The sequence below is a fragment of the Hydractinia symbiolongicarpus genome, chromosome 10 (genome assembly GCF_029227915.1).
Source record: "Hydractinia symbiolongicarpus strain clone_291-10 chromosome 10, HSymV2.1, whole genome shotgun sequence".
Classification (NCBI taxonomy): domain Eukaryota; kingdom Metazoa; phylum Cnidaria; class Hydrozoa; order Anthoathecata; family Hydractiniidae; genus Hydractinia; species Hydractinia symbiolongicarpus.
Window position 1 is genome coordinate 15892609 of NC_079884.1, and position 25949 is coordinate 15918557.

Sequence of the window (25949 nt, forward strand, 5' to 3'; positions counted from 1 at the left end):
CTAAGTTCCTTAGCAAAAGGTAGAACAAATTACCTAATTTCGTAAATATTTCTGTTCGTTAAGTGCCTCACTTCCGGGCTGAAAGTTACGGTCAAACCCTTTACATGGCCTTTATAATTATTTTCTTCAAATCTAAATAAAATGCAACCAGAATATTATATTGCTCTAAAAACTACATTTTTTTCATGATAATTTAATTTCCATCTGAATATCCTAATTCGAAGAGCACAGAATTTTGGATGACGTCATAATTATTATAATTTATGAAATTCGGGAAAGGTGTATTTGTAAGCAATTAAAATATATTAAATTCTTGATCTCTGTGAAACATATTTAGACAAAATTGCCAAGATTCGAGAGAAGATTAATCTTTACTTATTCCTGTTTTGTACACACTGAAAGTACAAATTTTAACAAGATTACTTGGTAATGTTTTTTAGTTCCTCATATTTTTTGCACTTTTTTACTCACAGCTAGAAACGCTTTTAAATTTGAACACAAATAAAACAGAAATTTACCTGAAAATTACTTGACTATAGGATTTAGGTCAATTTTCGGGAGCAGTCAATTTATCCACAATTGTATAATAAAAAAAGACACTGGATACCACAACAGAGCAAGACGAGATGTGACGTATCGCTGGAAGCCACGTAGTTTGTGTGTGGTATGTCTCGTTTGCTACCACAAACTATGCGTATTTAAAACATATAAATTCATATAAAGGTTTCACTATTTTCCATCTCTCAAACACCATCACAGCAATAAAATCCCGCTACGAACTTGACCAGGTCATATAATAACCATACAGTTTCTCACGAAGTTGGAATCAATACTTTTAGACTTGAGAACGCAAATAAATTAGTCAATATCAACATGCCCTACCTTAAAGACATGGGAACGAATTTGCAAGGGATGGTTATTATGACAAAAGACAACAAACAAATACAATATCAGCACGTTCTCCAACCGACATATATTCATGGGTTTTTTTTCAACCTAATTTAAATAATACATATTATAGAACTGCGTGCTGGATGGTTTGAAAGTTAATCATAACTTCAGTGTGAAGTATATAAAAGAAAAATAAATCTTCATAAGCAAAGATAGATCATCCCAATCGAGCGCATTTAATTTTCACCATAGTTATCAGAGGAAGAAAAAATCACCACTCATTTCACTATATACGGTCTTGTATAAAATATACGATGAAAAAAATAGACAAACACTAAGTGTATTATAAACAAAATATGTATATTATATTTATATATATTTATATAGAAAAACCAAAATGAAATTCTACACCAAAAAAATAACCCAAAATCATGTCTACTTTGAGAATAATTTATTTCACAAACTATTTCGGATGAAGCTTCGGCTCGTCTTCCGTTGGAGTGTCCCCTTGACTTTGATTGTCGCTCTGCTTGTCGCTATGGTGACTTTCTGCATCACTGAACAATGGGTTAACAATCTTCATATCACCAGGCTGCAACAGAAGAAAACAACGTTTTGTCAAACATAAAACAAACACCGTATCAATATACAACTAGGTAGAAAGATTACCTTTCCTCGCCTTAAATTATAAGATTGAAACCTCTCTGCAAGAATTAACACGTAGATAAACGCACGTGAGAATATGTGTAAAAAGATTTATTGTTAAAAAGAACTGAAGGAGAGCATAAACACACTGACAGTTTATTTTGGGAAAAACGCACGAATTCATGATACACTTGACTAAATTTATATATATATATTGCGTTGTTATTTTATCATAGTTCTTGAATAAATGGTAAAAGTTATTACACAGTATCCCCTGTGCAAAAAAAACAGGCCACTCTCGCACACAGAGACTATTTCCGTGTCCAATTATCAGCAAATCATTAAGACCAATTCACTTCCCCAAAACACATAAAATTAAAAGAAGGGTGAAAAATGCGTGATTTGATCAATCCGCAAAAATACTAGGCCACACCAGAGGTAATACATGGTAACAACATTAATAAAACCATGTGTTTGTTACATAATGCTTGTTATTCTCGGCTTAACACACGAGGTAGGCAATGAACGCCACGAGATATAGAGATCGTTAACAAACCCATTAAATCATTAAGATGTGATTAACACTCATCAAAGTACTTCCATACATAGAAACAGCATAACACTTATCAATTTTTCAGAAATGTTAAATAAATGATAATGATGTTGAAACAGCTTCTTTCATAAAACAAAACAAAATCAAAAGAAGGACACCTACAGCAGCAAGACCAGGACATTCATACACAGTATCTTCGTCTTCTTCTTCTTCGTCAGAACTACCCTCCATGTGGTATTTCTCCGCCACATCGGTTGGTCTATGAAAAAAAAAATCCGGGCATAACATAGAAATAAATGAAATTAATCATGACACAAAAAATCTTACAATGTAAACAAAACAAAGACTCACTCCATTTGTTGCATTTGTTTTTTAGCGTGTTGATAATGAAATACCTCCGCACTTTGGACCATTTTGTCATCGTTTGTTTTACCCTAAATTTGTACACATTACGATGCAAAATAATAACTTGAAATATCCTAAAAAACTGTGCTGAGGGAAAAAAGCAAACAAATAACTCATTAGCACCATAAAATTAGACATTTTACAAAACAATTTACAAAATTAGAACCAATTATAGAAGTTGATGTTTTAAAACCATCGTCAGACGACGAAAGTCAAAGGCCACTCCTGAAAAGATATAAACAGAAAGTCTAGAAAGTCTAGAAAACACTGGATAAGTGCTTAAATACGCTAATTTGCAGTTTTAGAGAGAAAAATTGGTCTCGCTTTAACAACTATGTTTTTTTACAAGGGATATAAAACATGGTCCTGCTTCTCAGATGGAGTCTAATTTTATAACTTCTATCACAGGGTTGTGGTGCAAAACAGTTTTGGTCCTACAGTAATCATCTACCTTTTTCCCATTTGGCGAATTTATTTTGCCAGTTTCTGGTAACACATTCTTTTCTTTTGTTTCTTGACGAAGTCTAAGTACAATAGATAATATTTTACAATTGATAATTAAATTTTATTATCTTTCATTTTTCTTCTTTTTTCATTTCTAATTCTAACTTTTTTCTATATATAAAATGATGCTATTATATTACATATCCAGCTGAAAACAAATTGAATTATTTGTTATCCTACTAGAAACATGAAGCAACATCAACAAAATGTATTACTTGAACCAGCAGTATCCAGCAAGTATTATCCCTGCAAGTCCTGCTACACAGCAACCAGCAATAACAGCTAAATAGACAAATAATATAATAGACAAAATATATATACTTGTCCTACTTGTAGTAAAAATTTTAGATTACCACCAATTTTGATATTTTTAAGAAAGTACATACATACATACACCTCTCAATTTAGAAAGAGGAAGCTCCATTATGTAAAATATGTATAATTTGATAAAAAATTGAAAATTATCATTTTTATCTCAATTCACCATCATAGAAAAAATACCTAAAAACTCCTTTAATCTACTAGTAATTTTTTTTTTTACATTTTAAAAAACGATAAAGCAAGTAATATTACTCCAAAAATTTATGACCACGACTTTCACAAAACTTATCAGGTATCAAAACCTGTAAAATAATAGAGTAAAATATAATTATATATAGGTAATTGGCTGCAGAAAGACACCCGAGATTAAATATATGTTAAAATATAAACCTTTTTTTAAAAAAAAGACTTACCTATAAATGAAACATGATCAAGACCATCTTTGTTCAGTTTGTTAGAAGTTACTTTGCTACCTTTCACATGAGCATGAGATGGACTTTTTGTAGCATTTTTTGATACATTGACATTGGGCTCATAAAACACCTCCTTTGCATCAATATCATTAATAAGTTTTTGCCGCTTTTCAACAGAATCATCAACTTTAATACTTGCTATTTGATCATTATCAACATCTTTCTTGACAGGTTGCTTAACATATTCTGGAACATCATTCTCAATTTTCCTTTTGTTTAACAGACTGTCTTTTTTTCTAGCAACAATCATTTTTTTATTTTCATTATCATTATGGTGTAAATAATGCAAAGCCTTCTTGACATGGTGTTTTGTATGATGTACTAATTCTTTCTTTTTCTTCTTATGATGCTGGTGTATGTAATCATGCTTAGCATTTTCAAAAGCGCTTTTTAGGGCATATTTGAAATCCTCCTGATCATATTCATCATAACCATCATCTTCATCTTCGTCACCATCGTCATTATAAATTCTGTATCGTTTTACTCTTGGTACTTGACGTTTTCTATATCTGTTTTCTTCTTCTTCCTGTATTGCATCAATGACTTGAAGTAAAGCATCTTCACGTGTCCCATAGTCATCATTTTCATAATCATCTACACCATGGTTGAACGCTCCTGCACCTCTATGATTATGAAGGCTAGCACTTCTTGAAAAACCTACATATATAAAAATTATGGTAAAGTAATTTAAGATGTCAGTAATAAAAAAACACAAATCTTTCTTTACTGAAACCTAAAAATTTAGCTTGCTGAGAAATTTCCAATGTTTGAGAATTTTTATAGGAGTCATTTAAAAAGTACTATAGTTCTTAAGGATTTCATGCAATAACATACAAAAACAACCACCAGGGGAGAGTGTATTTGTGTAGTTAAGTGAAGGAAAGATAAAAAATTATTTTTGCCTGACGCGGAAAATGTAAACATTCAAAAAGGTCTATAGCTATAGCTACAATATGTTAGCATGAAAAGTTGTCATGAGTTGTCTGGTAGAGCGCGGTCTGCGTGCTCAAAACGGGGATAAAATACTCTAGGACTTTCCCAGCATGGCCCCTCCTGGCAATAATAGACAAGGTATTTAGTCCCTTCCTATTGATGAGGCTAGTCATGTATGATATGCACATTTACCTATCTAGCAGAGTCAGTAGCCTAGCTAGTCTTTGTAGCTAGCTAGCTATATATATACGAGAAAACACGACTTACCTTGACAGAGAGAAATCAAAAGTAAGGATACGTTTAAAATGAGCATAACTTTTCTCCTAATATATCAAGATACATTGTATCTTTACCAAATATTTTTGATGGGAACAGTAAATAATGCGTCAGCCTGCAACAAATTTCTTCCTGTATCCCACACACTTTCTGTTCTATTTGCTCACTTTCTACTTCGCCATTATGTTCTGTTTATGTAGTTTAGTCACGTGATCCATAATTGCGCTACAATCATTGGCTATCTATTTCGAGCAGATGTTCGATATTTACAGCAAGCAGCGCGAATAAATTATAAATTCCGGACAACCTCGTCCCAAGGGCTTTTTGTTTCTCACCGACGTTGACCTGACACACACCTAACGAAAGTCGTCCTTCACACTGTCAAATGTCTCAAAGAAAAAAAAGAGGACCTGGAATCGAGCCTTGCCGAGAAGGTTATAAGCCCACCCTCTCCAGCAGTGACCTCTCCAGCAGACAACAACATCGTCCCCAGGTTTTTTTCATTTTCCTGATTGGATATTCTTTAGACAGAGAGAAGTAATTCTTCTCGTCGTCCAATTGTCACAGAAAGAGAAAAAGAGCCATCTCAATCATAGTTAGTCTTTACAACTATGTCTGTATAAAGAGAAGCATTTTTCTAATCCCGCGATAATATTTCGATTGAAACAGTTAAACAGTTTTGAATCCCGTAAGAATAGTACAAAGATTTCTGGTGAGTCTTGAAATGTTACCGAAAATATCAAGACACTTTTTATAGTCCAAGGATAGGCTTCCTGGCTTGGCTTATGCGCATATGGCAGAAAAGACTTTGGAAACGTATACATTCAAAGCAGTTGTTGTGTTTTCAATTCGTACATGTAGATGCACTGCTACCGATAACACACGGTTCATAACTAACACGGTACACTACTAGTGGAAGTTCTTCAGTCTTCCCCCTCAGAAATTAGTAAGGTTATTCTCCGTTGAGCGCAGTGCATTAGAAAATAAGTTTAAAATAATATATTTAAGAAAAATCCTTCATCAATTGTATATATAATTTTATAGCTCTAAATGCAGGAAACTTAACTACTAAATATTTTTTTTGAGCAGTTTATATAGCAAAATTTTGGTAAGTGATTTTGTATTTAAATATGGCCAGTCTTTTTATTAACGTAGCAAAAAAACTTTATCCTGAGAAAATCTGTTTTTTACTTATTTGTGGGTTTCTTCACGTTATATAAAGTGAAAAACGGGCGCATGGTAACTCGTTGTAGAAAAATCTTCATTCGAGTGTCGACTTTCATTGAGTGAGCTTTTCAGTTGTAGGTATTAAAGGACTTTTAACTTTATGGAAAAAACAAAATAGATTACTGCATTCGAATTTATTTGTAAAAAACCTAGCAAACTGAAAGAAAATTACAAACAGGAACATAACAAAATCAATTTATTTTTATCTATATTAAAATGCCCGTATACGTCTTTCTGTCTGTCTGTCACGCAAAATGGTAGCTTAGCTGCGACGGGCGAACCCGCGGATTTTCCACGGGCTAACGACTAGTATAAAAAATTCTAGATTTAAACCAAAAAGAAACAAATTACTTAAAGGGAACTGAAAAAGATTGCGAAAGTATGCAAGAATGCGAATTCATAACTTCGGGTCGCCCTGTTACTCCACAGAACTTGTACAACTTGATTGCCTGCAACACGAAGTTGCTGTAAAATACGGAATAAGTGGCCTTGAATGCCTTTGAGTTTGCAAACATTAAACATTGCATTCTTTTGTTCTGCTGTATTTAAACTACTTGTCTTTTTGTCACATTTCTGACTATTTTTTTACAAAGTTAACATACCTATTCTATTGGCACAAAAGATACAAAAAAACAACATAAAACCATCATGGATATATCTATTAGGATAAAAACTGTTTATTTCTTCATGTAAGGATACGACCAATGTGGGAGGGGAGCCAACGATTCTTTGATAGCTTGCGGTGATGTCCATTTTTGGAGATATGTCAACATACCGGCTTTGTCATTTGTGCCTGTATAAAAGAAATAATATTGATCTTTTAAGCGTCACATGGATATGTTACAAAAGAAAACGCAATATTTTGTTTTCAATCTTATAGAAATATAATTTTCACAGGTGGTACACGAGACAATTCGATGGGAAAAAAATGGGAAAAAAATCTAATTACATTCCTGCACAAAAGAATCTATTTCGTTTAACACGAGAATTACTTAAATTCTTGAAACCCAAATAACGCCTTCCAACTCGCTAACTCCTGACAAGTCGACTTAACTCCTAAGACGTCGACATAACTCTTAAAACGTCGACATAACTCCTAACAAGTCGACATAACTCTTAAAACGTCGACATAACTTCTAAGACGTCGAAATAACGTGTGAACTGTAAAACACGGTAACAACAAAACATGTATCGTGAGAAATACCTGAACCACGAGCACCACCAAACGGTTGCTGTGCCACAACAGAACCTGTTGATTTGTCGTTGACGTAAAAGTTACCGGCCGTGTGTCTTAACTTGTTGCTAGCGCAGTCCAGAAACTCCCTTAAAAATAAAATGACTGGTGTGAGAATAGAAATTATCAGCAGGAGGAAAAAAAAAAACATCCTTTGAAACGAAAGTTTATACCTATTTCGTGAAAACACTGAGCCTGTTAAGCCATATGGCGATGTGGTGTTAACCTATATTGCACGAAATTTATCAACAAAAAGTTAAAGTAAAACACGGCAATCATATCCTTTGCGACTAGAAATGACGACAATATGATTCATTTTATTGTTATTTGGGGAACGAGTTTAGTAAAAGAAGAACGCGTGTAAAAATTCGGAGTTTTACAAACGAATGAATTCATTTATAACCGAATGACGATCTCTGTATTCAGGCGAAGTAGCCGGTAGAGAAGATCCTATCCAACGAAGAAGGTTTAAGTTTTGTTAGGACTAGGAGGTCTGGAACTTACTAGGTCTAACGCAGCGTCCACTTTATCAGGAGAGTACACATACACTGTGCATACCGGACCAAATATTTCCTATAATCCGGAAGTATATGTTTTAAATTTCGAGTTATATAGCAACACAGAAATGATGAAAAATAACAGGTCTGATTTTTTACAGAAAGTCTACAAGAAACTTACTTCTGACATAAGTTTTCCACGAGGATCATGACTTAGGATCAAAGTGGGCTCGACAAAATAGCCTACACTAAAAATATATCACAAAATCTAAAATTAACAACAAGAACATTAGCAATAACAACAAAAACAACAACAACAGCAACAAGCATAATAATTCACTGAACAATCTAATTAGGGAAATTCTTTTCTTTGCGCAACATAAGAGTTAGAAAGCAAAAAAGAGCTTAAGAACAACGAACTTATAAATGTCCAGTAGAGTCTGTGGAAAGGCAAACAAGAACCTACAATCACGGACAAAATAGAATGAAACAACACAGCTAATTTTGAAGCTCACCGCAACAGGTGAATACATAGACTGTTTTCACATTAAAGTCGCGCATTTTAAACTTGTCTTGTTGTTGCTGACGTAAGTACGACCATTTATCACGAAATTCAAGACCTTCGTGGGCCGCAACATGGGTTATTTTTCTGTGTTGGGGTACTAAAGAATGCCACTTTTACTTGGATTACGTGTGCGGAAATAAAGACTTTAAAGTCCACCAGGTACAAAGTATAGACCATTTGACGCAAAAGTGCCTTTGTTTCACTAGCTTTGTCCACGGTCGTAGTTGCAACCGTAAAATGTTTATGGCGTTTTTTTGTCGTTTTTTTTTTAATCCTAAGAAATCCATAGATATCTTTATGTTAGTGTTGTGATATTATGACATGATAAGACTAAACTTTAAACTTTAGGAAAATGATACCCAATAATAGAGTTGTATAATAAAACAATCAAACAGTTTCACAAAAAAACTTCACCATAATTAGAAGAACGACTGTGAAAGTTAAAGTCGCAATTAACAACTCAACATTTTTCACGTTTCACAGGAGGATGTGAAAGTTTGTGGTTGCTAAACAAGATGCATACAAACCTATCGTCACACTTGCCACCAGCCAGTACTTCATATTCGGTCGACGAAGAGGCGTGCTCGATGTACGATTTTATTTTATTGAATGACTAAGATTAAAACAAATTTTATAAACAACAAAAGAATAAAAATTCCCAATTCGTTTGAACATTTTTTCTCTCAGATATTTTAAGCAAACACACAAAAACAGATAAGTTAGGATACAGATGAGCACACTCTTGAAATGAATGTATAAAAGGTCAGCAAAGATGTTATAAAGTGCATTTAATTGACTCGTCCAGTCAAAATAACATTCAATTACTTACAGTTTGATCAATAACAGCACTCAAGAATGAAGAATAGTCATCACCCTGTTAACAAAATAATTTTTGATGAGAAGGTACACTTTTTTTTTTAGAAAACACTTGATTCAAGTTTTACCGCACTTTTGGTTTTAAAAGTTTCTGAAATTGTCTCTCAGCTATTGTTTTATTAGGATGGTATGTATCGCGCTGTATAATATGTTTATATTATAAACCAAAGCACTTATTTTCCACTTCTGAAATATATTGGACAACTCAGTCTAAACGTCAGTGTTAAGCATCCTGGCAATGCTCACCCACTCAAATGCTTCACCCTTTTCAATAAGGACAGGTGAATAGGGACAGCTAAGGACAGGTAAATAACAAATTTGGAAATTTTCATATAACAGACAATAATAACTAAAATTGATTTGCCATCATGCTGTCCTCTCTTCTTGAGAACTTTTTTTTTGTTTCCACCACCCACACAAAGGTTTACTCTGGATTAGACCATGTTTTTATACTACTTTCATTAACTTGAGATTTTATTTATTCACCAAATTTTAAAATTATCGCTTACTCGTCCTAATTTTAACTTTTCTATCTCGGTGATCAACTTTTCTTTAATCTAAAAAGAAAGCAAAAGATAGATAACTCTTTAATAACAAAAACCTTACATCAATTGTGTTTCAAAGAAAAAAATCCTAATTTTGCAATAATCAATTTTTATTAGGGACAGGTTGTTTGCTGGTCTCCGTATCAGGATAACACTATTATGACATTACCTCAGGCCATAGGTTCTCCGGAACGTAGACTCTTGAACAAGCGGAACATTTTTGACCGGAGTATTCAAATGCAGACCGGATCGTTCCATTTACAACGGAATCTAAAAATATTAGCATTTAATTTGACTCTTATTGAAAACTAAAGTCCTACAAATTTAGAAATATCTATAGAACCTAAGAGGATAGATAACTAACATGGTTTGAAAAAACATCAACGCTATACTTCGATTTTATTTGGTAGCAGCCAAGTTTGATACTTTTTGAAACAATAAAATACGATAATAAATTACCTATATCAGCCTCCTCGTGGACAAAATGATAATTCTTTCCACCACACTCTAAAAGAAATAACAAATTTATATTTAAGAGAATAAAGACTAAAGATAGAAATGCAGAGGTTCTAACTTAATTACCTCCAACAATCTTTGGAAATGTTCTAAATACAAAAAATAAAATAAATAAATAAAATACAATCAGTTTAAAGTATTTATCTTGAACTAAAAATTACTTTATCAAACCACTTGACTACAGATGTAAATAAAAACTTGTACTCACTTGAAATTGTCGATACTTTCACCAATATTTTTCCAAATAGTTCTGAATGTTCTACAAAATAAACATAAAATTAATAAATTATGCATGATCAAAATCTGAATGTAGACAGAAACTTCTATTTGTTTGATCCAAGTAGGGTAATTAAAAATTGAAAACAACCATTTTTTAAACGCAAGAATTCTTTTGCAGAAACCATATGAAGCAATCCAAGCAGTTACCTTGAACTTCCTGTGAAGGTTATTCCTGCAAGATCTGGATTATTTTTAATGACATCACCAAAGGTAGGGCCATCAGCAGGAACAAATTGTACAACACCTAAATATAGACACTATTGTTAAACGCATTACTACATTATTGCACTGTCATCCAATACACGCCAAAGTTTTACTACTACAACGTTGGTTTGTTTGTAATGGTTGAACAAGATTTTAAAGGTATACACAGGGCGACTGAATACAACAGTTGCCACCTCCTGGAGACAGTGTATTGCATAAAATAAAGGCTAAAGGGAAGATGTAATAAAGCCAACAAGATAGGCTTAAGTAATTCATCAGGCAAAAATAACAGAACAAAGTTTGACAAGCATACCATCTGGTAGTCCTGCTTCTTGCATGACTTTGTAGAAGTGGTAGTTTGACAGAACAGCTGTGTCGGAGGGTTTCCACAGAACTACATTACCCATCATGGTCGGTGCGGATGCCAGGTGTGCTCCAATTGCAGAAAAATTGAAAGGAGAAATTGCAGCAACAAAACCCTGGGAAGAGATGTAGTTTCAATAGAACAAGTAGCACATGTGCGCACATATGAAAGATACTCAAAACCAGTTTCAAAGTGAAAATGTATTAACGCATTGGGTAAGAGCTTAAAAATTGTTTTTTTTCTGCTGAAACAGGGAGTGCACAATAGAATTAATAACATTTAATGATATAATACTAGGAAGTGTGTGGCATATTCAAACAGTTGAGCGTCACATATCTCTCCACCTTTCATGACGAAAAAAAAGTTAAAAAGGCTGGTAGATTTATTGCAAAAGCAAAAAGATTCACATTTTTTTGAATTATTACAACCTGGCCGTGTGCGAGAAAAGCGTACAACAACTATGGTTCATGTGGTTTTCGAAACGAATAAAAAAGTAAAATAAACTTCCAAGCAACTTAGAGGAAAACTGGGATCTATTGAGCTGTCCCTCCTCTAAGGATTATATTTTTCCTCTAATTTGTAGGCCAGCATCAGACTTAGTGCCTCTCCGATTGAAATAATACCCAGTTGCTTAACAGAAAAGACAGCATGCAATAGAAAACTAGAACGTCAAAATTTTAAAAAAAGTTTACCTCAAGACCACGCCACGTGACACTGTTAATTATGTTGTCTGGTTGATGCAGAGGAGGGCTCTGATGGATCATCTACAAGTAAATAAGAATGCATTTATAACACCTGTTTTAAAAGCAAACACAGGGTAGCCACAGGAATTCAGAAATAAATTCTATGAATTCTCTCTACCTTTTACAACACGTTCCTAAAAGTGAGGATTTGCAGTGAGATGTGCATGTCGAGGAAAAAGATGACAGAAACAACCAAAATACAAAAAAAAGACTTGTTTATAATTTTTGTTAATAGAAAAGTTTCATGACTCCCTGACGTCTGGAATTTCCATCACTTATGGGTATGAACCTCATCATTCTCGGTTAACGTCCGTTTTCCATGCTAGCATGTTTTGGAAGGGTATATTAATGACCCTCTTCCATTCTGATCTAGACTGTGTTAGATCTAAACTCAACTTCCTCTGTATCAAGTCTGTCCTTATAACCTCCTGCCAAGTCTTTCTCGGTCTGTCTCTGGGCTTTGCCCCAAGAACTATCAAGTCTCTACACTTTCTTACCCAATTACCCCCTCCATTCTTTCCAAGTGCCCCAGCCAATTCAATCTTCTTATCTGGATAACGTCTATAATTCTACGGATACTAAGCCTGCTTCTTAGCTCATCTGAACTCTTTCTGTCTCTCAGACTGGCGTTACACATCCACCTAACCATTCTCATATCATTCCTTTCTAAAGGGTCAAGATCTTCCTGCTTCACTGCCCATGTCTCACTACCGTACAACACTTCTTACACAGGCCTCATACAACCTACCTTTTAACTCAATTGACAAGACTCTGTTAGTCAACAAAGAAAGTAACTCTCTGAACTTTTTCCAAGCAGAACCTATCCTGCAAGTAACACTTCTTCCAACACCCCCTTCACTGCCCAACATATCACCTAAGTAACAGAAGTTCTCAACTATCTCTAACGAGCCACTGTTGTACATCATTGAAGCTGGAAATACTTCATTCTCTATAATCTCACCTTTGCAACGCTTGCATACAAACTGAATGTCAGCTCTTAACCTTCCACCAATACTACTGCACTTCTTATGTACCCAATGCTTGCAAGTCTGACAAAAGAATGAGTTACTACCAACCCCTTTCCTGCAAACGCCACAAGGCCACTTTCCAACTACAAGGTCACACTTGGCTGCAATGCTACTAATCATGACTTTAGACTTAGCTGTGTTCACCCTTAGCCCTTTCTCTTCTAGTCCTTTCTTCCACTTCTCAAACTTTTCAACTAATTCTTCCATCGACTCTGCTATGAGAACCAAGTCATCTGCATACAATAACTCCAATGGACAACCTGTTCTGAACTCCATCGACAGCGCTTCTAAGATTAGAACAAACAACAAAGGACTAAGTACAGAACCCTGATGTACACCAATATTTACACTAAATTCATCACTAAGTGAATCATGAATTTCCTTACATTAACAATAAATTTTACTTTGTCTTTGTTATTTTGTCAAGATGGGTCTCTAGTTTTTTTTAAACCCTTTGTTAATACTTAAACCACCCATGTTAAGACAAAGTTTAAATTTTGGTTTTAGTTGAATTTTTCTAGCAATTCATACAGAAAGTCCTCTATATTGCATATTTGTTATAAATGATGTCTCCAAATTAGGGTGAAAACTTGTGGTCAAAATGGGAGAAAAAGTTTGTTTATTTTACTCAAATCTTATGTTCCTTTTCATAACATTATTATAAGAGCTGGCACTTTGTAAAAAGTACTAACATAAAAATTGGCTAGTCCTTCTTTTAAATTGTTTTGGAAGAAAAATATAACCTTTAGGAGATTTTTTAACTTGGAGAGAAGCTGTTTCACAACAGCAAAACATAAAAGGCAACACTTTTAATTCATCCAAAATAATATTTGCATACAAGAAGATATAGTTTGTTGGCATATGTGAATCAATTATATCCAGCCATTGCATGATCTCAGCCTGAATTACTTGATCCTCTAGCGTTAGCTTGTAAATTTCATATTTTTCATGTGCTTTTTTTGTTTTCGCATAAAGCTGAGGCCACACCAGCAGTGATGTTTATTCCTGTAAAAACACAACTACAAAGCACATTGTAAACTTTCTGGATGGTTTTACCCACAGGTAGTGGTTACCATAAGAGTGTCCACTTTTTTATCACTTCTGTTGATAGTAACTAAAAAATAAGCACATAGGCAAAACTTTTTGACAGCATGTTTTAAACCATGAAGGGTAGTCACAGGAAAAGGTAACCCACATTTAAAGGTTAGAAAAACTTTTGCTCGTATCGTAGAAATCTTGCATTCTTTTTTACCATTTTTAAGAAATGTGCTACCTTTGGCAGTAATGTCAACCTTCATCTCTGAAATGATCTAGTTTACTGGCTGGAGAAAAATTTAAACAAATGACATATGCCTGGTTATGAAGCAAAGGTGACCTTTTAGCACTTTTGCAGAATTAATTAAACCCATAACTATTTTGAATTTTTAACTGTTACTTCCTATTTCCCTAACAACAAACTTTCTATAATAAAAAAGTTGCAATAGGAAGGCCTCCTTCAAGTTTTATACCACAAATTTATGATTAATTCCTTTACCTTTCCATACTCTACATTGAATCTCAAGAAGTCAACAAGTTCAGCTACACAATCAATATCCGCTTGAATTGCAGTTTTTCCTTGCCCAACCATGCACGTTGCTAATGATTCGTAACGATACTTTGTAGCAATTAAACTAGCCGCTCGCGACAAAATACGAGACCTAAATACCACAATAACAAAAAAAATCACAACCAGGAAAAAAATTGTGAAATTAAAAATTTATTCACTCTTGAAAATGGTCTCAATGCCATGAGAACTTAGTCCTATGAAATCCATCTAAAACATACAGCATCCTTTTCAGTACATCACAAATGATCAATAAAATACAAGTAAGTAAATAACAAAATATATATGGAATTTAATGTAATGATAAGCCTCTCAGATGAAAAGAAACAAACTACTTGAAATAAACTTTAATGAAACATTGTCATGGAAACTACAAGTCAAGGTTTCACTATGTTATCTGTTTTGAGACGACTGCAAAAATTTGCTCTTTTTCGTGTAAGAAAAAGCTTAGCAGAATGATTAATCATATCAAAACTAGTAACTATCCACTGCTAAACTTGTACATAAACTTATTACTGATAAAAATGCCCCTTGCTACAGCAAAGAAGAACACGTTTAAATTTACAGCAGCTGAAGCCTATGAACTCTCCGCAATAATTCAAAAGAAAGAAGATTTCATTAAAATTTACATTGATGCTGTTGTTTTGCCAACATTCCTTCTATCTCTTTGTTAGGTAATTGATTGAAATAAGAATGACAATCGTTTGTAACGTGAAAATATGTTCAAACTAAATAAAAATATTGCAGAACTTACAAAGATTATACAAAATTCAGATATACATTAATGAATAAAATAAACATACCGGATGGCCACATGCTTACTTGAGAGTGTGCATGAACCAAACTAAGTGGTATTTCGTTCTTGATTTGCTGTTGGTTAAATTGATTGAGTGATATGCCACTAGGTGATAGCACAGGGAAATCTGATGCATGTTTCCTCATCCACAAGTAGCCATTAAACCATACAGAATCCGGTTAGATAATTTCGAGTGAAGAGTTGCGTCTGGTGCCAATGTCGGCAATCATATCTGATTTGATATATTTCCAACTTTGAGATGACGTGAATCTTTCTATTTCTATTACACGGTTTCTGACCCATTGTTTCAAAGGACACTTCTCATTGCAAATCCAGTGAAGTGTGATTTGACTGTCAGTAAATTTGTGACTTTGATGATTTTGTTTAAATGCTCTTTACTTCCCCAGTGTGTGTGTTGAGTACTGCTGCAGACAATTCTGCTCTTGGTTATGTATTTTCTGGGACCAATTTTGAATGTGAGAAGATGAGTTGGCATGAGAATCCATCTGTGGTTGGAAATCGAACGTAGATAGTGGAACAAATGAGGTGTTGACTGGCATCTGCTAAGTCAAGGGAGTTAATGATGTTGCATTTACAGGGACGATGGCTCTTTTGTAGGTGATGTTTTTGATGTCCAAGATCATTTCAAAGTGTGATATTCATAAGTTGCGTAGATTGTCAGGTATTACATCATCCCATGATAGTTTACGTTTTACGAGGTCGTGAAGATCGATCTTGAGTGTGGCAGTAATTGGTGGGAGAAGTCCTGTCATGTCGAATATATCTCTGCTGTTTTTGATGTGCAGATTCTTCTTGTCAACTTGTTTGGGACTTCTTTGATAGCGTCAACTTTCTTTCTGCGATATTTTTTGGCAAAGTCCAATTCTTTGATGTCAAGAGATAGAAGGTCCTCCTTAGGATGCCATTTAGCTCCAGGAACTGAAATGGTGACTCCATCAGATGACAGGGCTTTAATTGGATCCTGACCAGACATTGTAACTCCCTTAAGTGTAAATCCACCATACGTGAGAATCTGTTCGATTTCGCCTGAGATCTTCAATACTTCTTCTAATTGGTCTCCTCCAGATAGGCAATCATTGACATAAACATCTTCATTGACGATGCGGTTCATTTCTGGGAATTGATGTTGATATATTTTAACAGTTTCACAAAGTCCTCTCTCTGCCTGGTTTCCACTGGATTTCACTCCGTATATAAGCGTTTTGATAACGTTTTCTTCTGGTGCCTTTGTTGGATCAAGACCTGCTTGCCAAAGATAACGTTGTAGACACGGGTGTCACTCTTTAAGCTTCACTGAATTGTAAATTTTTTGAATATCAGTATGGAATCCTCTCCAACGCAAGAAAATTTCTAGTAGCTTGTTCATATTATTTCTCCCCTTTGCGACGATGTCGTTTAGGGAGAAACCACTTGATGTTGGCATGGATCCATCAAACGCAATGCAACATGGCGTTGTAACAGATGAATCTTTCCAAACTGCTCTCCATGGGATGAAATTTTTTAAAGGATTGATAGAGAGCTGTTGCTGAGTTGATGGAGAAAGATTTTTGACGTAATCGACGAATTTGGATACCCCAAGTGACTAATCGCTGATGAAGGAAGTCAATTGGTGAAAACCTGTGAAACTACAATTCGACTATCATGACATTCAGTGGAGATTATTTACTAAGCCCCACGTTGAATTTGATACGTGTCCTGTCGGTGGACATAACATGAATGGACTTGTGGAAAGAAAGATTCGTGAAATCAAATCGTCTATTTCCAAGTCAATCTTAAACCAGCGTCTTTCAATCCTTCAATGGGAGACCTTCAGTGCAAGAGCTGCAAATAGCGTCAATGACTTACCATTGGGAGTTCGAGATTACGATAGAAACCTTGAAGCTTTGGACATCATCACTCCAAACCGACTACGACTTGGACATAACAAGGAGAGAAATCCCACTGGCGACTTCGTGGTTTCAAATGACACCATTAAAATTATACGCCAAAATCAGAATGTCTACAATACATGGTTTGAGCTATGTTTAACCACTCGCGTACCTGGTCTTATTGCAAAGCCAAAATGGTTCAAATCAGAAAGCAACTTAAAGAAAGGAGACTTTGTCTTGTTTACAAAACAAGATTCTGTATTGCGTTCAACGTATCAATTTGGTATTGTCGATTATATCGAACTGAGTCGAGATGGAAAAGTTCGAAAAGTCAACATTCGTTATCAAAACACTGGGGAAAGTACAATTGAACTACTTATCGATCTTCAAGAAATCTTGTTGTTATTCATCGAATTGATGAGACTTGCATAATGAATGACTTTTACAAGGCTAGTTTTGTGAAATGAACTTAGCAATCCTAAACATGTGGGGGAGTGTAGGGTAAAACCCACTTATTTATTTCTAATCATTTATTTATTGTATATATAAAAACAAAAAGAAAAATTTTTCAAAAATGTAATTATCTTACTTTCAAAAGTGTATTTTATTCACGGTTTTTCTATTTTTTTGCATTCAGTTGTTGTTCAAGTCAGGTAAGACATATGATGAGAGAATTCAAAGTTTGTCTCGATTAATCTTCAAGGCTTCAAATAATAGCTTCACTTCAAATACCACTTAGTTTGGTTCACGCACACTCTCAAGTAAGCATGTGGCCATCCGGTATGTTTATTTTATTCATTAATGTATATCTGAATTTTGTATAATCTTTGTAAGCAATATTTTTATTTAGTTTGAACATATTTTCACGTTACAAACGATTGTCATTCTTATTTCAATCAATTACCTAACATTCATATATCTGAAGTAATTTTTAGTTTAAAAATAAATTTTACGGACTGTTTATTGTATTTTTATTTTTACATGCATTTTTAGTTTAGGCAGAAGAGTCATTTGTTTTTATTGGAAGCAGATTAATAATAAATGAATAAATAAGTAAAAAAGTTCACTCTACCTAACTATATTAAATATTAAAAGCCTTTTAAAATTTATCAACTATTTCAGACTTTACAACACTTCTTTTATACCAACACAGAGATGCATCCAAATTAGTGAAGAACAAACCTGGCATCGTATGACATATTCTCCCATTTCTGTCGCTTAATAAGAGCATTTTCAATAGCCTTTTCAATCAATTCCTGTATAAAAATTTTGAACTATGCAACAACCTGATACTGTGACAGATGGGTAACAACAGTAAGTTTTTTAACTACCTTGTCAGCATAGTAGAATTTTGCAATTTTATTTTGATGATCATAAGGCTAAAAAAAAATTAAAAATCATTCCAAATAAGGTGCTCTCAGTCCCAAAGTATATAGCGTGGCCCTTATGTAAATAACCAATTATGCACCCCAGTGCCAAATAACTTCCCACTATGATTCGGTGCCAATGTTATTGGACTGGGTGCTTATTTGAACTGGCCATCGTAATTGATAAATGACTGCAACATGTTAATAGGAAGTTTTCCATATTCTAAAACCAAACAACAAGGATAAAATACATTTTTAAGTAACAAGAGGTGCCATAAAATGAAAAAATATATAATTTTTCTGGCCTGCCCAATCATTGCATTAGTTGTGCTGCTAATTCTTACCCGCTGAGCCAGGTGGCTGGTACAAAAGTTTTTTTGATAACACAGACTTTGTATATTGGAGTTTAACATTTACTTTAGCTCATATATTTGTGATTTTTAACTGCCATCCACCCTTTCACTTAAGTTTGCTTTTGGCATGTTCCCTCCTTCGTACGAATACACTTCATACGATTAATAAGGTTTTTTTAAAAAAGAAGTGAAAATAAACCATATTTGTAGAAATGAAGTGATTTACCATGAACAGAGAATTGTGCAAGTGAACTAAAATTAAAATTAGGCTCCAAAAAAAGCCTACAAAATAAAATAAAAACCTGACTTTCATACCGATACTTGGTACTTTACATCACTTGTTTTAAACTCCTGACCACCAATAACAATTGGAATATCTTCACAAGATTTGGAAATTCTTCCTACAGCTTCCTGCAACTTTTGTGTCACTTGGTCATTTGTAAAATCTGTTGCAGGTTCATTAAGAGGCAAATCTGGATGGTTTCCAACAGAACGAACTCTAGTAAAAGTTGTGTTAAGTCAGGTTAAATTACTAATGATGTAAATCATTCCTAGATATTGAAGATTCTATGCAGTAATAAATTAAAATGTAAAGTAGTGTTCCTAGGAAGAATATGTGGCTAATTTTTTATTCCAATAGGTCTTACATTTGAATAAATTCATAACAGAATTAGGATGTATATTAGATTTACAGCAAATAGGTTGAAACTCTTACCATCATCCTTCTTCACATTTCCTTGACAAAAATTATGTGAAGTGTGAAAAAAGTTGCTTATATATATGTCAAGAAATACGCAAAATTAGATTTGAAGAATTAGTGTACTAATAGAAGTAAAAATGCATGTTTGTTGACATTGATTTTTTAAAAACATATTTCAAATATGCTTTTATTCATTGCATAAAAATATTCTTTGCAAAATTGATTAGACCCCACTAACAGGATGTTATTTGCATGACAGAAGTTAGTTGTGGTCGACCCTTTAAGGAGATAGAAGGTTTCAACAAACATCCTTTTTCATCAGACAATCACTTTCACTGTTCACCATCATTTTTTTGCCAGACTGTCTTGTATGGACATAGAGGTAGTGTTGTGTTCACAATTCGAGATTTGCAAGAACAATGTATTTTACTTATGGTTTGTGAATATATACAATATAGAATGGAGGCTATGAGACTATGATAACAAATAAGAAGGTGCCGATAAGCCACAAACGTCCGCATATACAAGGGCGAGTTTGGACGACTTTCGAATTAAATTGGCAGCTGTTCTCCGAAACCACCCGCACTTTCCTGAACTCGCCCGGAGCATTCCCAAAAAGCAATTTCTTGTAACATACCCTGCGGACGATAGTTGAAAGAAGGCGCTTGAAGAGAAAGGAGTTAATAAAGTGTATAAGTTATTTATCAAGTAAATCTTATTAAAAACCATCAAAAACAGTTCTTCTAAGAACTTCGCTATCACATAGTAAGTTTATTTTAATTTTTATAGTTTTTTAAATTATTTACTGTCTGTCTGTTTGTGGGGGGTTTTTTGGGCATTGTTCAGGTCTACGCGGGTTTTTCTCGATTACAAATGTAAAGCTACAACATAAAAAAGAGACAGTAACACAAAATGACAGACATGGTGTAGACATATGATACGTGTAAAAGAAACAGAGTTGACATATTGGTACCAGAATAGTTTAGATAATCATAGTATAAATTTAAGGAATATCTGCTATTTTAGTTCCAGTTTGCCTCCTCAAAAATCATCCCCTGAATTAGAAATTATCTTTATATTTTCCTTTGAAATAAATTTATTGAGATATTGTCTGACTAGAAAAATCAGCTCAATTTATCTCAAAGCTTACCTCCTGCAAGAAACAAGTTGGCTGGGTGTGCAGGTAAACTTTGTTTAGTTACACACCTAGTGCACATCTAGTCACAAATGTCAAATTAATGTTGCATCTTGAGTGTGTTGGTGCTGCCTTTGATACTATCTAGCTAACTAGCTATAGCTAGCTAGCTAGCTACAACTTTTACAAAAGGAAAGGGCTGATAAATACGATAAATATAGCTAACACTTATTTCTTCCCCTCTTTGTATACCAGGAAAAAAACATTACCCTGCAGTCATTCTTGGAAGAATCTTTTTGGACAATCGCAACATCGTTTTATTTTGTTTGCCGTACGAAATTCTTGGAAATGTGTTTGCAAGGCCTGGACGAAGCACCTTCAGCATTAATCGTGATTCCCTGGTAAAGTTTTCACCAAGCTTAACCGTGGTTTCATGCATAATTATCTTTTTTTTAAATCAGTTTACGTATTTTAATAGAGGAAATGTGACCCATGTAATTGGTGATTGGGCGTGTTTCCCTGCTTAATAGCTCGCCCCTGAAGCCGATGTGGACTGAAACCCTCAAAATAGTTTGCCCGCCGCCGTGCGAGGAGTAGAGCCAGCTGCGGGATTAGTAGTATATCGTGACTTACCCCAGAATTATATTAAATTTTTCTAAGTTTGAAATTGATTAAATTGCAAAAGCTTCTTTATTTTTTAAAAAAAACAAGGCATATAAACACAGCTATTTTTAAGCTTTTTATTTGTACATATCACATTAACCGGCTTAGCAAATATCAGTTTATATATGTTTGTTTTGAGGTGAATAAAAAAATTAAACTGAACTAATATTGCATGGATAAGAGTAAAATGAAAGAATTGCAAACCTCACGAGAAAAACATGGTGAGGAGTTTTCTTTATTAGACTGTATAAAAAATTTGCATGTTTTATTTACTTTATTTTATCCGTCGTCAAATTTTAGGATGCATTTGCAGGAAGATGTGAGTTCTGTGTTTTTTGTCTTTTTTTCTGTTTCCTTCTTATTAGATTGTTTAACTTTTCGCACGACGTTGAGATCATATATAAGGTTTATTTTGTAGAAAGTGCACTACAATGTTCACATGTACTAAAAGTATTGAGACGATATTTATAAAATAGATCGACTAGATTAGATGTTTTTTTATAAGACTTCCAATATACAAAAATTATTTGAGAAACAACCGTAAGATAGAAAAAAAATTAATAAAAACTACACTTTATTTAATCATAGTCTATACAATGAAGCAAGACTATGATTTCGATATACGTGAAGAAAGACTTCATAAAATATTTGCGTATCCGCCCTAGGTATTATGTAGCCAAACGCGTAGATTAGATTCTGTTGTTCCTCTCCTCAAAGACATCTCCCTGAAATGTATCATCATTCACCCCGAGGGAAAATCTTTGAATATCGATAAAAAAAAGTCACACTATTTGATATTTTCGCCTTCATTTTCGAATATACCATAAGTTAAGAGAGAGGGGGGGAGGGGGACTCCTGAGCGCAGGAGGAGAGGCCAAAAACACCCTTGGTCCGTTTTTTTATCTGTTAATGTTTACAAATTTTCAAAGTGCTCATTTTTAACATGGTAGCGCAGGTCATGCTCGTTCACATTCCATAAAATAAAAACAGACAAAACAACACAACCAGCAACCGTATCCTGACCAATGGGGAAGTCTTTATAAATACAATAAATGTTAAGGAGAAAAGTCAACCTTCAAGTTACTAACACAAGAAATGCATATTTCTTTCACCCATTATTCTTTTAAATATAAAAACATTTTGAACCTCTCGTTTGTCCTCTCCTTTTTATTTTGCTATGTCCTCACACCATCGCCATGTTATGGGTGGTGATGGAACTGTGAGATCAAAGTTGTGGTGGAAAGGTAATTCAACAATGACTCGTAAAACTGTGCTATCAAAGTCCTTATCAGATCCCACAAAACGGCTGGTATCGTCGTCATTGACAAATCTTTCAACGAAAGCGAAGCATGATAGTGCTTGTCCTTCTCCACAGGTAAAAACACAAACTTGTTGCTGTAGTAGAAGCCTATTTTATTGGAATTGAATATATTGCTAAGATAATTGTATAGCAGGTATAAAACAAAGATAAGCTTTGCTATCCTTTTAATATTAATTGGCATAATAATAATAATAATAAAAAAAACCTGTAGTTAGTAGATTGTTTCCACTGGGGGTCACTAGAACAAATAAGAAACAAAAAATGATAAACCTGAGACTGCCTCAGCTCAATCAAACATAGTAACATTTATAATCTGTGAAAATTGAAAATAAAAAAAATAAAAAAAAAAGATTAAAAGTTAAAAGGTGATCTCCATTAGAATTTGCCAAATACATTAGAGACAGAAGTCTTAAACGAAAGCAGATTCCATCACAGGTTACTTGGTCTGGAAGATTATTCCACACTTTTGCAGCTCTAAATGGGAAGGCTTTTTTGCCAAATTCCGTATTGACCAAGGGAAGTTTGAACCTGTTTTTTGAAGCTCCTCTTGTTTGATGATTATGACAGTTTTTTGTCAAAAGGAATTTTGAGCGCATGTAATCAGGCGCAATGTGATTCATGGCTTTGCAAACTAATATGGCATCGTTTTTGATGAGTAAATTGTTCATTGAATATTCCCTCTCTTTTCCAAGAAAGGTACGGACACATTTTAATCGTTTTTCTAGTTTTCTCAATCTACCTTGGGTGGCACAAGCCCATGCCGAGGAGCAGTAGTTGAAATATGGCATGACGTGTGAGGTGTTAAACAGGATGCAATGGTTCTAATTTTAGAATATTTAATTAGTATTTTTCTATTTATGTCATTAATGTGCTCTTCCCATTGCATTTTTTGATTAAATGATCTTTAACTTTTTTGCTCCTCTTCAAAGGAATACCCACATAGTTGATAGTTTTGTTCTCAACTATTTTTAACTGGCTGTTGTTGCTGAAAAAGATGGTTTCAGCTTTGTCCGTATTAATAGTCATTTTGTTATTATTCAGCCAGAGGTCGACTTGCGAAAGTTCTAACTCGACCTGGGAGACAAGGGTATCCAAATTTTTATGGGACGAAATAATTATTGTATCATCTGCATATAGATGGTGGTAGTAGATGACAGATTTTAAGTCATCAATATACAAAAGAAAGAGCAACACAGATCCCTGCGGCACCCCAAAAGCGTCTTCATGAAGCAGATCTGATCCTGTGTCATTTACAAGAGTCAGCTGCATTCGGCCTGTTGAGTAGGACTCGAACCAGTCAAAGGCAGCATCTCTGATGCCAAAACTGTTAAGTAACAATAATGACTTACTTTGATTGTCTCACTTGATTACTCAGTGGTATCACAAACACAACCAGTAGGAACACAACAACACAACTTGATCCGCAACACAACAACACAACTGGATATCAACACAACTGCACAACCACTTGAGGCCCCACCAAGAACATTCACTATTGTTTACAGTCTATATTATGGAGACAACATATTAATATCAACAAAAACACCATAGTTTTTTTAACAAAATTTTATGATCAACAGTGTCAAAAGCTTTTTTAAGTTCAATGAGCACAGCACAAACAAAGTTATGTTGGTCGAGCTCAGTGAGAATAAAATCAGAGACATCGACTACTGCAGTTTCTGTGGAAAAGAGTTTTCGAAATCTGGACTGTCTGTCATTCAGGAAATTGTGCTCAGAAATAAAATGAGACATTTGCTCATGCACTAACTTTTTAAAAATTTTCATAGGAATTGGCAAAATGGAGATAGGCCAAGGATCTGTTTTATTACCACTTTTAAAAATAGGCGAGACCCTTTTAGTCTTCCAACATTTAGGTACATAACCAGTAAATAAAGATTTGTTGAAAAGACTTGATAAATAAATACTTAAAACCGAGGAACCTGCTTTTTAGCAGTCGTGAACCAATTCCATCCAAGCCTGTAGCTTTATAAGTTTTAGTGAACTAATTATTTTTTCAACACTTTTGGTCTCAATACGAGCCCACCGAAAAATCGTGTCCGCTAACAGGTGGATTAACATTAGTAGTGTCAGAAGAAAATTTAGAGGCTAGTTTGGCAGAAACACTGACAAAAAATGAATTGAATGTGTAGGAAATTTCTTTTGGGTGAAAAGTTTCTGTACCATCGTTTTGGACTACTCGCTTTACTGAGGTAGTATTGCCTGACTTATCAGGAACCAGTTTTTTTAGGGTTTTCCAAAGTTGTTTTGGCCGTTTTTGAAGGTCCTGCAAAATGTCATTATAGTACTCGTTTTTGAGTCGATTTTTGAAACCTATTACCTAGTTCCTTTTTTGTTTGAAAGCTTCCCAGTCTATGATGGATTTTGTTTTTGATGCTTTTCGTTTCAAGAAGTCTCTTTCTTTGATGGCTATTATTATTTCATCAGTGGCCCATGCCTCAACACGACCAGAAAATCTATGTGTTTTGAAAGGGGCATGTTTGTCAGCCACTGTTTTAACATTTTTATTCAGTTTCTCACATGCTTCATCAAGGTCATCATAATTATTAAAATATGACCAGTCTAAATTCCTGAGGTCCTTCAGAAAAGCCTCTTCACTGAAGTTCTTGTAGCTACGAACCTTGATAGTTCTAGGTTCAAATTTTGGCCTTTTGAATTTTCTGATCACATAAACTAAATTGTGATCACTGATGCCTAAATCCATGACACCAGTTTTAGAAATACAAGAACTGTTAGAGAGTATCAAGTCTATAAGAGTGCTACTATTTTCAGTAACACGAGTTGGCTCCATTACACAGGTTTTTGGTACTCTGCAAATCACTACCTCCGGGTGGCCTGTAAACCCCACACAAGTAAATAGGTTTAGTTTTTTTCAGGCACACTTTCACCCATAGTGAAACCAACCTGTTGTCTTTCAAGATATTTTGATACCAAAATAACAAAAGAAAAATTGCTTACTTATTTTTTTCAAGTGAAGCAAAGCAAACGAAGAAGACTAATCAAGATGTTGTAGGTGAGAAGTGTA

The 25949-nt window shown here is 34.3% G+C and overlaps 3 protein-coding genes across 6 annotated transcripts in view; 1 reads left to right on the forward strand and 2 right to left on the reverse strand.

Moving 5' to 3' along the window:
* Positions 1-958: 958 nt before the first annotated feature.
* LOC130613132 (uncharacterized) lies at positions 959-5207 on the reverse strand. Its single transcript, XM_057434460.1, has 7 exons — positions 4993-5207; positions 3733-4449; positions 3214-3280; positions 2946-3018; positions 2441-2523; positions 2252-2348; positions 959-1483 (listed from the first exon to the last, which is right to left on the reverse strand). Exons 1-7 carry the CDS (start codon positions 5036-5038, stop codon positions 1355-1357), a joined length of 1212 nt encoding a protein of 403 aa, XP_057290443.1. The 5' UTR covers positions 5039-5207; the 3' UTR covers positions 959-1354.
* Positions 5208-6347: 1140 nt separating this feature from the next.
* Positions 6348-21376, reverse strand: LOC130613130 (delta-1-pyrroline-5-carboxylate dehydrogenase, mitochondrial-like). Of its 2 annotated transcripts, none has more exons than XM_057434457.1 (20): positions 21192-21376; positions 19403-19586; positions 18699-18746; positions 18550-18623; positions 14614-14776; positions 12001-12072; positions 11258-11423; positions 10888-10984; positions 10670-10720; positions 10528-10550; positions 10405-10452; positions 10115-10215; positions 9910-9957; positions 9354-9398; positions 9052-9137; positions 8141-8207; positions 7967-8035; positions 7636-7688; positions 7433-7551; positions 6348-7021 (listed from the first exon to the last, which is right to left on the reverse strand). In XM_057434457.1, the coding sequence occupies exons 1-20, from the start codon at positions 21359-21361 to the stop codon at positions 6906-6908; spliced, it is 1800 nt and encodes a 599-aa protein (XP_057290440.1). In that variant the 5' UTR covers positions 21362-21376; the 3' UTR covers positions 6348-6905. The 2 variants fall into 2 exon arrangements, with proteins under 2 accessions (XP_057290440.1, XP_057290441.1); XM_057434458.1 differs by lacking the exon at positions 21192-21376 and adding an exon at positions 20938-21171.
* Positions 21377-21676: 300 nt separating this feature from the next.
* The window catches only part of LOC130612113 (ral guanine nucleotide dissociation stimulator-like), a 31225-nt gene continuing 26952 nt past the window's right edge, over positions 21677-25949 (forward strand). Inside the window, exon 1 of one of the 3 annotated variants that reach the window (XM_057433405.1) lies at positions 21677-21806. In XM_057433405.1, the coding sequence (XP_057289388.1) occupies positions 21804-21806 (3 nt within the window). In that variant the 5' untranslated portion in view covers positions 21677-21803. Of the gene's footprint in view, positions 21905-22029; positions 22961-25949 lie in introns of those variants that run through there. The other 2 variants (XM_057433404.1, XM_057433403.1) reach the window with 2 other exon arrangements.

Excerpts from the sequence above, each read along its gene's own strand:
- LOC130613132 (XM_057434460.1), bottom strand. The coding sequence starts at position 5,038 with ATGCTCATTTTAAACGTATCCTTACTTTTGATTTCTCTCTGTCAAG. Across the intron at positions 3,281-3,732 it reads TGATCATGTTTCATTTATAG|CTGTTATTGCTGGTTGCTGT; the intron begins GTAAGTCTTTTT and ends TTGTCTATTTAG. Across the intron at positions 3,019-3,213 it reads GCTGGATACTGCTGGTTCAA|ACTTCGTCAAGAAACAAAAG; the intron begins GTAATACATTTT and ends TATTGTACTTAG.
- LOC130613130 (XM_057434457.1), bottom strand. The coding sequence starts at position 21,361 with ATGCATGAAACCACGGTTAAGCTTGGTGAAAACTTTACCAGGGAATCA. Across the intron at positions 18,624-18,698 it reads AATTCTACTATGCTGACAAG|GAATTGATTGAAAAGGCTAT; the intron begins GTAGTTAAAAAA and ends ATTTTTATACAG. Across the intron at positions 9,399-9,909 it reads AAAAGTTAAAATTAGGACGA|GGTGATGACTATTCTTCATT; the intron begins GTAAGCGATAAT and ends TTTTGTTAACAG.